The sequence below is a fragment of the Nomascus leucogenys genome, chromosome 15, assembly GCF_006542625.1.
Source record: "Nomascus leucogenys isolate Asia chromosome 15, Asia_NLE_v1, whole genome shotgun sequence".
NCBI classification, from domain to species: Eukaryota; Metazoa; Chordata; class Mammalia; order Primates; family Hylobatidae; genus Nomascus; species Nomascus leucogenys.
The window spans coordinates 62,909,417-62,925,948 of NC_044395.1; the positions used below are offsets into that span (position 1 = coordinate 62,909,417).

Here is a 16,532-nt window from a genome sequence, read left to right on the forward strand (position 1 = left end):
CTTCCCTGAGATGAACAACACCTTGATCTATATTCCAATTCTTTTGTTTCTGAGACAAGGTCTTGCTCTGTCACCCAGGCTGGGGCGAAGTGGCATCATCATGGCTCACTGCAACCTCGACCCCCTAGACTCAAGCCATCCTCCTGCCTCACCCTCCCAAGTAGCTGGGACTACAGATGTGCGCCACTACACTCGGCTAATTTTTTCTTTGTAGAGATGGGGTTTTGCCATGTTGCCCAGGCTCTACATTCCAAAGCTTGCAAGGAGTTTACTCTCATCTTAGGCATCCTGGAAAAGCCCAGTCCCTGCCTAAGTTCATTTATCAGAAGCTTCAAATTCTCCTCACTGGCTTTCTACTCTCAGTGCCCACCACTACCTTCCTTTTTCTTTTTTTTTTTCTTGAGACGGAGTCTTGCACTGTTGCCAGGGCTGGAGTGCAATGGCGCAATCTCAGCTCACTACAACCTCCACCTCTCAGGTTCAAGCAATTCTCCTGCCTCAGCTTCCTGAGTAGCTAGGATTACAGGTGCCCGTCACCAAGCCCCGATAATTTTTTGTATTTTTAGTAGAGACGTGATTTCACTATGTTGGCCAGGCTGGTCTCAAACTCCTGACCTCGTGATCTGCCCACCTCGGCCTCCCAAAGTGCTGGGACTACAGGTGTGAGCCACCGCATCCAGCCTCACCACTACCTTTCCCACGTACACAACCAATACTAGCCTCTCTGTCTATAATGATCCATCTGCTACTTAAATACCTCCCTGGTCAAAACTGAAACATTTTCAGACGCTGCTTTTTTTTTTTTTTTTTTTTTTTTTTTGAGATGGAGTCTCGCTCTGTTGCCCAGGCTAGAGTGCAGTGGTGCAGTCTCGGCTCACTGCAAGCTCCGCCTCCCGGGTTCACGCCATTCTCCTGCCTCAGCCTCTCTGAGTAGCTGGGACTACAGGCGCCCGCCACCACGCCCGGCTAATTTTTTGTATTTTTAGTAGGGACGGGGTTTCACCGTGGTCTCGATCTCCTGACCTCGTGATCCGCCCGCCTCGGCCTCCCAAAGTGCTGGGATTACAAGCATGAGCCACCGCGCCCGGCAGACACTGCTAACTATCTGAATGTTCTCCCACATAGAAAGCCCAAACCCATCTCCCTGTAACTTCTATGGTTTGTGCCTAGTTCCCCACTCTGACATCATACAAACTAAGTTCAGTTCTTGTTTTTCATACAAGAAGTCAAACCCTTCAAGTATTTGAAGGCAATAATCATTGCCTCCAGGTTTTCTCAAGTTCTCTTAAAAATTATTTTTGTTGGCTGGGCGAGGTGACTCACGTGTGTAATCCCAGCAGTTTGGTAGGCTGAGGCGGGTGGATCACGAGGTCAGGAGATTGAGACCATCCTGGCCAACAGGCTGTATTTTGTAAAAGGCTGTATTTTGTATTTGGTAAAAATACAAAAATCAGCCAGGCACAGTGGTGGGCGCCTGTAATCCCAGGTACTCAGGAGACTGAGGCAGGAGAATCACTTGAACCCAGGAGGCGAGGGTTGCAGTGAGCCGAGATTGTGCCACTGCACTCCAGGGTGACAGAGCGAGACTCTGTCTCAAAAAAGAAAAAAAATTGTTTTTGTTTCCAGTCTTTCCTTTAGCCATAACCTTCTAAACATATTTATGTTGACTATCAAAGTCTGCCTTTGGATTGGGTCCTTATGGCTGTTAGGAGCACAAGTTTTATATCCAAACCTAAACACGAACTTGTGTCTGAATATCAGCACTTCCATTTTACTAGCTGTACAATCCTTGGAAAGTCAGCTGGCCTCACATATTGTTACGCGATTTTGGGGGTGTCATTTTTCTGGCCGAAAAAGTCTGTGGCTGGTGGCATCTTTGCCCGAGTTTTGCTCTGGTCCACTGGGCTTGTTTCACCCACTTGTCTTGGCAGGCTGTCCTCCGCTCACGCTACCAGCCTGGCTCCCACGCCTGCCAAGGGCAAGTCAAGCATGGGCCGGTGAGGGGTATGTGAGTGAGCATGGGGTCTGGCCGATGTGCACAGTCAGACATGCTGGCTGCTGCAGCAGGGTGGGCAGCTCCAGGTGCTGGCACAGGCACTGGCTCTCTGCGAGGCTGGACCAGGTGCACCACAAGCAGCTTTCACAGCTGGCACTGGGGAACACATAGCGCTCAGAAGCTTGCAGATGCCAGCAACCACAGGGCTCCAAGGAGGGAGTCACAGCCCTGGCTCAGGGAGCTCCCAGGTCTGGGCTCCCTGAAGGGCTGCAGCTCTTCTTTCCTTCTCTTCACCCAAAACCTGGTGAAAAAGGGGCACATCTCAGCCCTGTTCCTGTTGCAGCTCTTTTAGCCCTGCCATTAAACGGGTCCCGAGTTCTTGTCCTGCAACCAGAACAATTGGGGTATGCAGACAAGCGGAGGGTGAGCAAGACAAAGAAGAGCTTTACTGAGTAGCAGAATAGCTCAGAGGAGGCCCTTGGAGTGGGCAGCCCCTCTCTGCAGGCAGGTCGTCTGGATGTCTTCCCAGCTCTCAGCAGAGAAGGCTCTAGAGTGGATAGCTCCACTCTGCAGCCGGTTGTCCCGATGTCTGCTCAGCTCTGGCTGAGCCCAAGGTTGGTTTGTTTGCTTTTTTTTGAGACAGTCTCACTCTTTTCACCCAGGCTGGAGTGCAATGGCGTGATCTCACTGCAACCTGTCTCCTGGGTTCAAGGGATTCTCCTGCCTCGACCTCCTAAGCAGCTGGGATTACAGGCACCCACCACCACGCTCGGCTAATTTTTTTGTATTTTTAGTAGAGATGGGGTCTCACCATATTGGCCAGGTTGGTCTCAAACTCCTGACCTCAGGTGATCTGCCTGCCTTAGCCTCCCAAAGTGCTGGGATTACAGGCATGAGCCACTACACCCAGACCCAAAGTTTTTATGAGCTTCAGAGGGGAGGAAGTACATGTTGATATGTCCATGGGTGGCCATGGGCAGGCCTGGAAAAGGTACCGTAAGTTCCCACTCCTGTCCACGGGACTGGCAGCCCCAGCCCCAGACTTCAGGCACTCCCTGGCCTGAAGGTGGGGCCTCACTGGGAACCTGCGCCCTTCTGCCCAGGAAGCTGTCTGCCTCCCACTGCCATTCATAGTGCCCTGTAGGTGCCAAGGGGCACGGGCAGGCCACTGCTGAGCTGCCTTCAGCCCCTTTTGGCTTCCCTCCTATGCTTGTTGGTGCCCAAAGTCCAGAGGGGGCCAAGGAGGCAAGAGGCTGGCGTGTCAGCACTGCCCCGAATGTGTGTACACCTGGCCTGGCTGCAACAGTACCTGGGCTTGGCCCCAGCTTTGCTCCAAGATCAGAGCTGGTGCCGACAGCAGGGAGAAGCCAGGCAGCGAGAGTAGACACCTCTGAGCCTGCGAGGGCTGGGGCAGCCTTCCTGGGCCCCACAAGAGTGCACAGATGCCTGGGTCCGCAGTCACGGTTTGGGAGGCCGTAACTGCACTCGGAAGAGCGGGACTCCTGCTTGCTCCGTGGAGCAGGAGGCCTAGATCCACAGCCATGACTTGGGCACCGCCCCAACTCGGAAGCGGCAGGGCTCCCACTTGTCCCTGGCTCTGACTGGCTCTGGCCACGCCTCCCTGCTGCAGCCAGAGTGATGGCAGCGGCCAATCCAGATGGCCCACTGCTGCCATCAACATTACACGATTTCATTTATATGAAATGACTCGAATAGACAAATCATAGGATGGAAAGATGATTAGTGGGTGCTAAGGGCTGGGAGATGGCAGTATGGGGAGTGACTACTTATGGGTAAGGAGTTTCCTTTTGGGATGGTAAAAATGTTCAAGAATTAAATAGCGGTAACAGTTGTACAACTTTGTGAATATGCTAAAAACCATTACATTATCTACTTTAAAAGTGAATAGGCCGGGTGCGGTGGCTCAAGCCTGTAATCCCAGCACTTTGGGAGGCTGAGGCGGGTGGATCACGAGGTCAGGAGATGGAGACCATCCTGGCTAACACAGTGAAACCCCATCTCTACTAAAAAAAAAAAATTAGCTGGGCGTGGTGGCGGGTGCCTGCAGTCCCAGCTACTGGGGAGCCTGAGGCAAGAGAATGGCATGAACCCAGGAGGCGGGAATTGCAGTGAGCAGAGATCACGCCACTGTACTCCAGGGTGACAGAGCGAGACGAGGTCTCAAAAAAAAAAAAGAGTGAATAATACATGAATTATATTTTTTAATTATTAAAAAAGAATCACAAGAAAACTTTTATGACTGCTCAGACTTGCTTGGATCCTGCTATTATACTTTAAAAAAAAAATTCAGAGATGAAGTCCAGGCACAGTGGCTCACGCCCGTAATCCCAGCACTTTGGGAGGCAGAGGCAGGTGGATCACCTAAGGCCAGGTGTTCGAGACCAGCCTAGCCAACATGGTGAAACCCTGTCTCTACTAAAAATACAAAAATTAGCCAGGCATGAGGCCAGGTGCGGTGGCTCACGCCTGTAATCCTAGCACTTTGGAAGGTCGAGGCAGGCGGACTGGCTGAGCTCAGGAGTTCAAAACCAGCCTGAGCAACACGGTGAGACCCGATCTTTACTAAAAAAATACAAAAAAATTAGCCAGGTGTGGTGGTGGGTGCCTGTAGTCCCAGCTACTCGGGAGGCTGAGGCAGAATTACTTGAATCCAGAAGGCGGAGGTTGCAGTGAGCTGAGGTCACACTATTGCACTCCAGCCTGGGCGACGGAGCGAGACTCCGTCTCCAAAAAAAAAAAAAAAAAAAATTAGCCGGGCATGGTGGTGAATGCCTGTTATCCCAGCTACTCAGGAGGCTGAGGCAGGAGAATCACTTGAACCCGGGAGGTGGAGGTTGCAGTGAGCCGAGATCATGCCACTGCACTCCAGCCTGGGCAACAGAGCAAGACTCCATCTCAAAAAAAAAGAAAAGAAGAAAAGAAGTAAATACTTGCCCTCATAACACAAGTGCTGGATGATACTTCTAAGCCAGAGCTGAGCTCCATTAAACTCAATTCCCTAACTAGATTCTCTTGAGCTTAACCATATTTTACAATCTTGTGGTCACCATCTAAAATGTTTGTTTGTTTGTCCGACCTGATTTGATTAATTTTTTTTTTTTCCCTGAGATGAAGTTTCACTCTTGTTGCCCAGGCTGGAGTACAATAGCGCGATCTCAGCTCACCACAACCTCCTCCTCCCGCGTTCAAGTGATTCTCCTGCCTCAGCCTCCCGAGTAGCTGGGATTACACACATGCGCCACCACACCCAGCTAATTTTGTATTTTTAGTAGAGATGAGGTTTCTCCATGTTGGTCAGGCTGGTCTCAAATTCCCAACCTCAGGAGATCCCGCTGCCTCAGCCTCCCAAAGTGCTGGGAGTACAGGCGTGAGCCACTGTGCCCAGCCTAGATTTATTTAATTTTATTTATTTATTTAGAGACAGATAGTTTAGATAGATGATAGATAGATAGATAGATAGATAGATAGATAGATAGATAGATAGATAGAGGGTCTCACTCTGTTACCCAGGCTGGAGTGCTGTGGGGTGATCACAGAGCTCGCTGCAGCCTTGGCCTCCCAGGCTCAACTGATCCTCCCACCTCAGCCTCCCAAGTAGCTGGGACTACAGGAGCATGCCATCACACCCGGCTAAGTTTTGTATTTTTTGTCGAAACAAGGTTTCGCCATGTTGCCCAGGCTGGTCTCAAACTCCTGAGCTCAAGCAATCCACCCACTGCAGCTTTCCAAAGTGTTGGGATTATAGGCATGAGCCACCATGCCTAGCCTAACTATAAATCCAATCCCTTACCTCAATTCTCACTCCCATACTACTTCTCTGCATACTCTCCCTTAATCTACACTCCAGTGCTTCTCTCCCTCTCAACTTCCTCTAGGAGTTCCTCTGGAACTCCAAGTGTGTTCTCATTTCAGGACCTTTACACATGTTCTCTTCCTTATCTGGAATATGTTTTCTCTAAATCCTACCTACTCTTTAAATCTTAGTAGTCATGCAACGTCCTCAAGAAAACTTTTGTGACTGCTCAGACTTGCTTGGATCGTTCTGTTACACAGTCATATAGCACCCTGAATCTTTCATTTGCAGCATTTATCATAGTCAGTTAAGTAGTTATAAATTTAATTAGTCCATCTGTTAATAAGCACCATGGCCAGGCACAATGGCTCACGCCTATAATCCCAGCACTTTGGGAGGCCAAGGCGGGCGGATCACCTGAGGTCGGGAGTTCAAGACCAGCCTGACCAACAAGGAGAAACTCCATCTCTACTAAAAATACAAAATTAGATAGGCGTGGTAGTGCATGCCTGTTATCCCAGCTACTTAGGAGGCTGAGGCAGGAGAATCACTTGAACCTGGGAGGCAGAGGTTGTAGTGAGCTGAGATCGCACCATTGTGCTTCAGCCTGGGCAACAAGAGCAAAACTCCGTCTCAAAATAAATAAACAAATATATAAGCACCATGAAGACAGGAACCTGCTACATCCCAGCATCTAGCATACACTCTGGCACAGAGCAAGTGCCCAGTAAATATCTGCTGATCAAATTAGTAAATCCCTCTAAACCTCATTTCCTTATCTCTGAAGAGTTTATAAAAATATTTACTTCATAGACTTGTTGACATGATTAAATTAGATAACACATGAAAAGGGCTAACAAGTACAAGCTGCATTATTAATGGTCAAATTGGTAACGATGATAATGGTGCTGGTAATTGTTTGGTTCCTCATTTGAGAAACAATATGTATCTTAGGGTGTGACAGGTGCTGAAGATAAAACCATTAACAAAATAAAAAAGTTTCTCCAGGGCCTGTGGTCTACTGGTGACCAGGAAATAGCCAATTTCTTGATTATTCTGAGCTTTTGGACTTCCTGCCCTTCTAGGTACTCTAAAATGTGTGTACTACTAGTTCATGTCTTTTAATGTCCTCCTAATTCTTGTCTATTTAATGTATTTGGAGGACATTTTGTTCATGTGAACTCTGTTCCACTTTAGCCTTCAAATGCTGAAATGTGAAAACATCTTATCTCTGAGATCAGTTCCCAAGGATGTTCCTTCTGGGCTGACATATTAGACATAACTTGGCACACCATTAGTGATCACAGAGTCTCCCCTAACCCATACCCTTGTGGTTCAGGGGTAAGATAATCCCTGAGAAAATAGTGGTGATCTCAGAGTGAGTGGCATCTAGACCTGAGCATGACACTCCAGAGCCATTCATTTTCTGTGCAAAATAACTGCAGGTGATTCAATACTCATTTCCTTGGTGCATTCTAACTTCCCCAGATACCATCCTGCCATCATGATCATCAATACACTGATCTGATAAATATCAGCATAAATGCCTTATCTGGTTCCACCCTGCTGAACTCCTTCTGTTGACCCAAAGAGGTACTGACTCTATCCAGTTTTATTGTAGCAAAGCTGGGCTTCTCACTCATCTAAAATTTGAGATGAAGTTAGGCACAGAAGGGCATGTCTGTTATCTCAGCAACCCAGGAGGCTGAAGTGGGAGGATCACTTGAGCTCAGAAGTTAAAGACCAGCCTGGGCAACATAGTGAGACCCTGTCTCAAAAATAAAATAAAATTTGAGATTATCTGCAGCCAGAAACTTCTTAGGGTCCCAAGGAAAGAGCACTGAATTAAGAGTTAGAAGTTCTAGTCCCAGCTCTACCATGTACTTACCATGTAATATCAACAGTTGTTTGTTCACTTATTCATTCGACATTTACCAGGTACCTACTTTAAGCCAAATACACTATAGGGTGGGTGCATATAGACAAGAATACAGTTGCAACCTGGCACGGTGGCTCACGCCTGTTATCCTAGCACTTTAGGAGGCCAAGGCGGGCGGATCACTTGAGTCTAGGAGTTTGAGACCAGCTTGGGCAACATGGCAAAACCCCATCTCTACAAAAAATTAGCCAGGCATGGTGGCACGTGCCTGCAATCCCAGCTACTCAGGAGGCTAAGGCTAGAGGATTGCTTGAGCCCAGGAGGCAGAAGTTGCAGTGAACTGAGATCACTCCACTGCACTCCTGCCTGGGTGACAGACTGAGACCCTGTCTCAAAACAAAATTTAAAAAAAAAAGAAAATATAGTTGCATACCCACAAAACTTCTAATGAGGAAAGCAGATGCGCAAATTATTTATTATCCTATGTTAGATCAGTATAATGGGCTGTATGGGTTACAAATAAGGAAAGGTCTGACACATAGGAAAGCCAGGAAAGGTTTTCATTCCGCATTTAACAGATGAGGAAAACCAAGAATATTATCATATTAGGGAGATGTAAAATACTCAGAAAAGAAAAAGCAGTGGGCCAGGCACGGTGGCACATGCCTGTAATCCCAGCACTTTGGGAGGCCGAGGCAGGCAGACTGCTTGAGCCCAGGAGTTCCAGACCGGCCTGGGCAAAATGGCGAAACCCTGTCTCTACAAAAAATACAAAAGTTAGCCAGGCGTGGTGGCAGGTGCCTGTAGTCCCAGCAACTCAGGAGGCTGAGGTGGGAGAATCACCCGAGCCTGGGAGATCAGGGCTGCAGTGAACCAAGATTGTGCTACTGCACTACAGCCTGGGCAACAAAGTGAGACCCTGTCTCAAAAAAAGAAAAGAAAAGAAAAGAAAAGGCAGTGGCATCTTAGTAGGGGTACAACTAATCTAGGTTTCGTCCAGGAGTGGTGGCTCATATCTGTAATCCCAGAACTTTAGGAGGCCAAGGTGGGAGGACTGCTTGAAGCCAGGAGTTCGAGACTAACCTGGGCTACAAAGCAAGACCCCATCTCTACTAAAAACAAAAAAATTAGCTGAGCGGTTGGGCACGGTGGCTCACGCCTGTAATCCCAGCACTTTGAGAGGCCGAGGCGGGCAGATCACAAGGTCAGGAGATCGAGACCATCCTGGCTAACACGGTGAAACCCCGTCTCTACTAAAAATACAAAAAATTAGCCGGGTGTGGTGGCAGGCACCCGTAGCCGCAGCTACTCTGGAGGCTGAGGCAGAAGAATGGCGTGAACCCGGGAGGCAGAGCTTGCAGTGAGCTGAGATCGGGCCACTGCACTCCAGCCTGGGTGACAAAGCGAGCCTCTGTCTCAAAAAACAAAAAAAAGGCCAGGCGCGGTGGCTCACACCTGCAATCCCAACACTTTGGGAGGCTGAGGCTGGCGGATCACAAGGTCAGGAGATGGAGACCATCCTGGCTAACACGCTGAAACCCTGTCTCTACTAAAAATACAAAAAATTAGCCGGGCGTGGTGGTGGGTACCTGTAGTCCCAGCTACTCAGGAGGCTGAGGCAGAAGAGTGGCGTGAACCCAGGAGGTGGAGCTTGCAGTGAGACGAGATGGCGCCACTACACTCCAGCCTGGGCAACAGAGCGAGACTCCGTTTCAAAAAAAAAAAAAAAATTAGCTGAGCATGGTGGTGTGCACCTGTAATCCCCGTTACTCATGAGGCTGAGTGAAGAGAATCACTTGAGCCTAGGAGTTCAAGGATTTAGTAAACTATGATTGCACCATTGCACTCTAGCCTGGCTGACAAAGTGAGACCCTGTCTCTAAACAAAAACAAAGCCTAGGTTCCAGTCATTCATTCAAGGCATCAGTATGACATTAAAGTCTCTATTATATACCAGACATAAGGCTTCCATTTCCTCATCTGTTGCATCTGCCAGGATTATCTCGTGATATTGTGAAGATCAAATGAAATTATGTAAATGAAAATTTATTAACTATAGAATAATATCAATATTATTATTTGCATCATCCTTCATTCCTTACAAAATACTCCTGTTTACATTATTCTCTATAATCTCTACAATTCCATGTGGTGGGCATCATCTGCATTTTACAGATAGGAAACATAAGCAGTGAAGTTAAATCACTTGCCCAAGGTCATAACAAGAGACAGAACTGTCTGACACAAACCCCATGACCTTCCTTATAAATGTAAAGTATTAACTAACACTCTGAGACAGACTTACATTTGGCAAATAATGACAAGGTTAGCTGACTAAAGCAACTAAGGAGTCGGGAAGAGAACAGTGGCATAAGATGTCGAGAGGCCTTATATACCCATGTCAGATGCTGGCCTTAATGACAGACTTCCATGGGCTCTTTTCCAGGAGTTCCAGACCAGCCTGAACAACATGGTGAAACATGGAGAACCGAATGGTCGGAAATAGTATTCCTTGAAAAATAATCCCTCCCTTTTAGCATTTCTTGGAACCAAGGCAAATCGAGGAGTGTAGTCACCAGTGTGACCATCTTTAACAATGGAATTTTGAAACTTTCTGATTTTTTTTTATATTATCTTGGCACCATATTTGGCCAAATTCTTACAAACTGGCTAAGGTGAACAAGTGAATTGTTTCATAAAGGATGAAGTGAGGCGTGGGCCCTTACACATTCAAGGGCAGCCCCAAAGTAACCACAGGTAGACCCATGAGCTGCAACGACCATGCTGACCTATGAATCATGGAAATATAGTTTCCACAATTAATGCCTAAAATAAAATTTTAATATAAATTGCTAAAATCAGTCATTAATCTAAGCAGCATGATACAATTGAAAGAGCACAAATGAAATCTGTTAAATCTGTTAAGGGAACGGGAGAAAGCCCAGGAACACATTTATAGTGGTTCATACGGTTTTATGACAGTCACTTAAATAAGGTTTTGGAAACGAAAATGTTGTTAATTATTGCAGGGCGCAGTGGCTCACACCTGTAATCCCAGCACTTTGGGAGGCTGAGGCGGGCAGATCACGTGGTCAGGAGTTCGAGACCAGCCTGGCCAACAAAGTGAAACCCCGTCTCTACTAAAAATACAAAAATCAGCCCGGTATGGTGTCGCGCGCCTGTAGTCCCAGCTACTGAGGAGGCTGAGGCAGGAGAATCGCTTCAACCCGGAAGGCGAAGGTTGTGGTAAGCTGAGATCGCACCACTGCACTCCAGCCTGGGCAACAGAGCGAAATCCGTCAAAAAAAAAAAAAAAAAAAGAAAAGAAAGAAAAGAAAAGAACGAAAATGTAGTTTATTACTACTGTTTCCTCATTACCAGGTAGCTTCACATCCTCATCAGTTCAGCAAGTCAAAACTGCATTCTTAGAAAAAATTCTGGAAGTTGATAACTGAATGCAAATATAAAATGACCTGCCCAAGGTCACACAGTTAATCGGGACCGTATCCTGGTGTCGTGATTCCCATCGCAGAGCTCTCCCTTTTCCACGCACTGGGTGAACAGAGTGGCATGTGGTGTGGGCGTGGCACGGGTCGGCTCGGCAGAGTTCGCCCAGGTGGAAAGGAATCTGCTCAGCCCCTTCAACGCCAGGCAGCCGCATGTGCTGCTGGGAAGGACCTTGGGCGCCCCAGTGTCTCACCCCCGGATGTCCGCGCGCCGCCACCTCCCCGCTCTGCACCCTCCGCCATCTCCCTGCACTGCACCGTCCGCCATCTCCCCGCGCCCCGCGTGCGTGGAATCTACGTTACCTTTTCCAAGGGTCCGCTCATCCTTTGCTGCTGCGCGGCCTCTAGCTGTGCAAACCGAAGACCCGCCCCTGCAGCCGCGTTCCCAGGGCGTCTGAAAACACTGACGGAACGGCCTTGACCAGGTGCAGCAACAATATCCCACCGAGACTCACTCAATTTCCGCATCATTTTAGTTCCGGAAGCTTCTGAAATTTAGCGTCTAGAAATGCTCCTGCTTTCCGCCCTCACTCAGGTTGTCACTTTCACTGCTGTTTCTCCAGGCGGAATTAATTACCGTCTCTGTGTTACCCTAGTACTTAGCACACAATTCTGATTTTTCGCTTACAATATTATACACTAATGATTTGTTACCACCTCTTCTCTGTATTTGAAAGTTCTTAAAAGACTGACATCCTGTCTGATTAATTCCTTTTAGCGTCTAGCACAGATCTGACTTTTTTGTTTGTTTGTTTGAGACGGAGTCTCGCTCTGTTGCGCAGGCTGGAGTGTAGTGGCACGATCTCAGCTCACTGCCACCTCCGCCTCTCGGGTTCAAGCAATTCTCCTGTCTCCAAGTAGCTGGGATTACAGGTGCCCGCCACCACGCCCGCCTAATTTTTGTATTTTTACTAGAGATGAGGTTTCTCCATGTTTGTCAGGCTGGTCTTGCACTCCCGACCTCAGGTGATCCGCCCGCCTCGGCCTCCTAAAGTGCTGGGATTACAAGCGTGAGCCACCAGGCCCGCCCAGTCATTTCTTAAATTGAGATTAGAAGTCAGATTTCCACGTCCTGTGCTAGCTGCTGGAATAAATTAATCAGTCAGGATCTCAGTCCTTGAGGAACTCAATCAAAATAATAGCAAAAAAAAATTAGTATCTAGTAACAAATAATTAGTATCTAGTATGGTAAGTGAAATACCAGAATTGTGTGCAAAGTACTGAGGTAACACAGATATGACAATTAATTATGCTTGGAAATATAATGGACCAGCCATACCTCCTCCAGTACAGTGACTGATTATTGCCTGATAAATGCTATTAGGGTTTTAGAAGTGAAATTTTAAATAAGAAAAAAAATCAATCAAATGTTAGTATGTGCCAGGTCGGTTCTTTATGGGTATATGGGTTCATTCAGTCTCTCCAATAACCCTGTGAGGCTGAGGATCATTATACCCATTTCATAGATGAGGAACAGAGACAGGAAGAAGGTACCTAGTTAACATAATGTTATATAAGTAGTGAGCTGTTTCATTTCCGTGCCTGTGCTTCATCTGTTTTACGGGACTGTGACTACAGGTTTGCAAAAGGGCAGGTTGGCAGCCAGAGTTTTTTTCCTTGTCTAGTCCAGGTAAATACAATCTAATAAGATACATGGCCGGGTGCGGTGGCTCATGCCTGTAATCCCAGCATTTTGGGAGGCCGAGGCGGGCGGATCACAAGGTCAGGAGTTTGAGACCAGCCTGACCAAAATAGTGAAACTCTGTCTCTACCAAAAAATACAAAAATTAGCTGGGCGTAGTGGTGCATGCCTGTAATCACAGCTACTCAGGAGCCTGAGGCAGGAGAATCGCTTGAACCCGGGAGGCAGAGCTTGCAGTGAGCCGAGATGGCGCCATTGCACTCCAGCCTGGGCGACAGAACGAGACTCCATCTCAAAAAAAAAAAAAGATACAAATCCATCTTTGCATTAATACGCTCTCTGGGGTAGGTAAGGTGAAGGGAAAGGGAAAAAAGGAAGAAGGAGACGGTTAGTCCATTGTACGAAGATATAAGGATTCCCAGAACAACTAGAATTTTTTTTTGGCCGGGCGCGGTGGCTCACGCCTGTAATCCCAGCACTTTGGGAGGCCGAGGCGGGCAGATCACAAGGTCAGAAGATGGAGACCATCCTGGCTAACACGGTGAAACCCCGTCTCCACTAAAAATACAAAAAATTAGCCGGGCGTTGTGGCGGGCGTCTGTAGCCCCAGCTACTCGGGAGGCTGAGCATGGAGAATGGCGTGAACCCGGGAGGCGGAGATGGCACTGGGCCGAGATCGGGCCACCGCACTCCAGCCTGGGCGACAGAGCGAGACTCTGTCTTGAAAAAAAAAAAAATCTAATCCCCATCTACCTATCTAGCCTTATTTCCAGCCTTTTTTTTCTTTTTTTATTTTTTTTTGAGACAGAGTCTTGCTCTGTCACCCAAGCTGAAGTGCAGTGATGTGATCTTGCTCACTGCAACCTCAAGCTCCTGGGCTCAAGCGATCCTCTCACCTCAGTTTCCCAAGTAGCTGGGACTATAGGCACATACCATTGTGCCCAGCTAATTATTTTTATTTTTATTTTTGTAGAGATGGGGTCTCACTTTGTTACTCAGGCTGGTCTCAAACTCCTGGCCTCAAACAATCCTCCCACCTCAGCCTCCCAAAGTGCTGGGATTACAGGTGTGAGCCACTGAGCCTAGCTGGCCTTTCCACCCTTTCCAACACAAATATTACTCCATAGCCAATATTAAATCCTGTAATTCTCCAATCATGATATTCTCTATCACACCTCCCTGCCTTTGCTCCTACAATATTTCTGTTGAAATGACCTTTCTTTACTCATTCACCTGGAAAACTCCTACTCTTCTTTCCAGACACAAGTCAAATGTTACCTTTCCTGTGTAGCCATTTCCAACCACTCCACCAAAATAATGTGGTCCCTTCTCTGCACTTCCACAGCTCATTCCTTATGCTCTCAACACAATGTATTGTAACTATTTGTTCACTTATATATCTTCTCCACTAGCTCTCCACTGGATTCACTAGAGCACTTTTAAAGGAATATTGTTCATCTTTCTTTCTATCCTCAGCATTTGGCACAGGTCATAGAACATAATGAAGCTCCAACAAATGTTGAATGAAATAATGAATGTGCGAATATTTTTAAAGTTCCTAGAAGTAAATATGGATTGTAGATTTTTATAAGATCTTGCATCACAAAAAAAGCATTGAGTACTTTGCCTTTCTGGTTTTATTTTTACAAGCTAACCTTCCTTTAAACCTTAAAAAAAAAAAAAACAAAACAAAACCTGTCCTGGTTCTCAGCACAGCCACATCAGAGAATGCCTTAGGGAGCGAGAGAATAAAGGGAGGCCCTTTAGAAAGACTATGTTTGCTCTCTGGTTAAACTTCTTTTAAAGTAATAATTCCATGGTCACCTATTATAAAAAGTTTCCCATAGTGCCAAAAAGTTCTAATCTATGGCTTAAGTGAAAATATATACCTTAAGCTACCTCAAACTGAAAACTATTTTAGCTTCGGTGGAACTTTTCTGCTTCTATTTTTTGGTATGATTTTGGTACAAAGAAAATCATACTTAAAAGAAAAAATATAAAAGGCCAGAGGTGGAAGAGGACTGGCTACCTAGGAAAAGCCAGAAAGAGATGGTGCTGACTCCCCAGTCTGAACTTTACCAGGAATTTTCTCCTTGTGCAGGGTTGGGCTGAGTGAGTGGGAATTACCTAACCCTAGAGAGAGGGTGAAAAGATGATGAAAGAGGCTGCAAGAGGGAAGCTCAACTGTTTAGTAAGATCACAGAAGCCCACAGGAAGGGGCAGGGGGCTGTGGCTCACACCTGTAATCTCAGCAAGGATACTGTGACACCTGAGAGGCTATCCTTATCCACCTCTTCCCATCCCTTTCAGGTTGTTCTGCACTGAACCACTTGTTATCATAAACATGTTACTCAACGTAAGAAAACTTTTCGGCCAAGTGTGGTGGCTCACACCTATAATCCCAGCACTTAGGGAGGCTGAGGCAGGAGGATTGCTTGAGCCCAGAAGTTTGAGACCAGCCTGGGCTATAATGAGACCCACATCTCTACAATACAAAACAAAACAAAACTCTTTTCTTTTTTTTTTTTTTTGAGACGGAGTCTTGCTCTGTCGCCCAGGCTGGAGTGCAGTGGCGCAATCTCGGCTCACTGCAAGCTCCGCCTCCCGGGTTCACGCCATTCTCCTGCCTCAGCCTCTCCGAGTAGCTGGGACTACAGGCACCTGCCACTACGCCCGGCTAATTTTTTGTATTTTTAGTAGAGACGGGGTTTCACCGTGGTCTCGATCTCCTGACCTCGTGATCTGCCTGCCTCGGCCTCCCAAAGTGCTGGGATTACAAGCGTGAGCCACCGCGCCCGGCCCAAAACTCTTTTCTTATGGAAAAGGTCTTTGTGTTGCTGCTGTCCAAGGCCCAAATATCACACACGTACTGGAAAACAAAAACAGAAAAACCCGAATTCCACTCTAGCAAACCACTCATAGCCTCTAGTGTAATTATCCTGCCTGGCAGCCTGGGGTTAGGAGACACAAGTGCAAATTTTATAAAATCAAAATGTGGAGATAGTTTTTGAAACACATTATTTAGAGGATAGTAATAACTCCTTGACCTAATGAGATAGGCACTTCTGACCTTTGTCTCCAACTATCTGCTCTGTCTCTTCATCTGAATGCCCCTCCTCTTTACCTCCACATGTACTAGCCAAGGTCCATTTTCATTATCTCCCATCTGAACTATTGTGCTGGTGTAACTAATTGGTCTGCCAGTCTTTAATCTCATTCCTATGCCAGTTTATTTCCAAAAACATTTTTCTTTAAGCATATTTCATGGAGATCATGATTTAAAAAGCAAAACAAACAAACAAAAAATCTTCAATACAGCCGGGTGCAGAGGCTTACGCTGGGGTACTCCCAACACTTTGGGAGGCCAAGCAGGAGGACCCCCTGGGCCCAGGGTTTTGTGGTTACAATGAACTATGATCACACCACTGTACTCTAGCCTGGTGACAAAGCGAGACTTTGTCTTCAAAAAAATTAAGAAATAATAAATGTAGGCCAGACACAATGGCTCATGCCTATAATCCCAGCACTTTGGGAGACCAAGGCAGAAGGACTGCTTGAGCCCAGGAGTTTGAGACCATCCAGAGCAACATGGCAAAATCCTGTCTCTACCAAAATATAAAAATAAAAATTAGCTGGGTGTGCTGGTGCATACGTATTTTCCCAGCTATTTGGGAGGCTGAGGGTGAGAGGATCACT

General features: G+C 46.9%; 1 protein-coding gene across 3 annotated transcripts in view; it reads right to left on the reverse strand.

The window, feature by feature from the left end:
• MRPL48 (mitochondrial ribosomal protein L48) overlaps positions 1-12,181 on the reverse strand; it is a 74,308-nt gene extending 62,127 nt beyond the window's left edge. Inside the window, exon 1 of one of the 3 annotated variants that reach the window (XM_003254731.3) lies at positions 11,498-12,181. In XM_003254731.3, the coding sequence (XP_003254779.2) occupies positions 11,498-11,665 (168 nt within the window). In that variant the 5' untranslated portion in view covers positions 11,666-12,181. The remainder of the gene's footprint in view (positions 1-11,497) is intronic. The other 2 variants (XM_030829329.1, XM_030829328.1) reach the window with 2 other exon arrangements.
• Between the last annotated feature and the right edge of the window lie 4,351 nt (positions 12,182-16,532).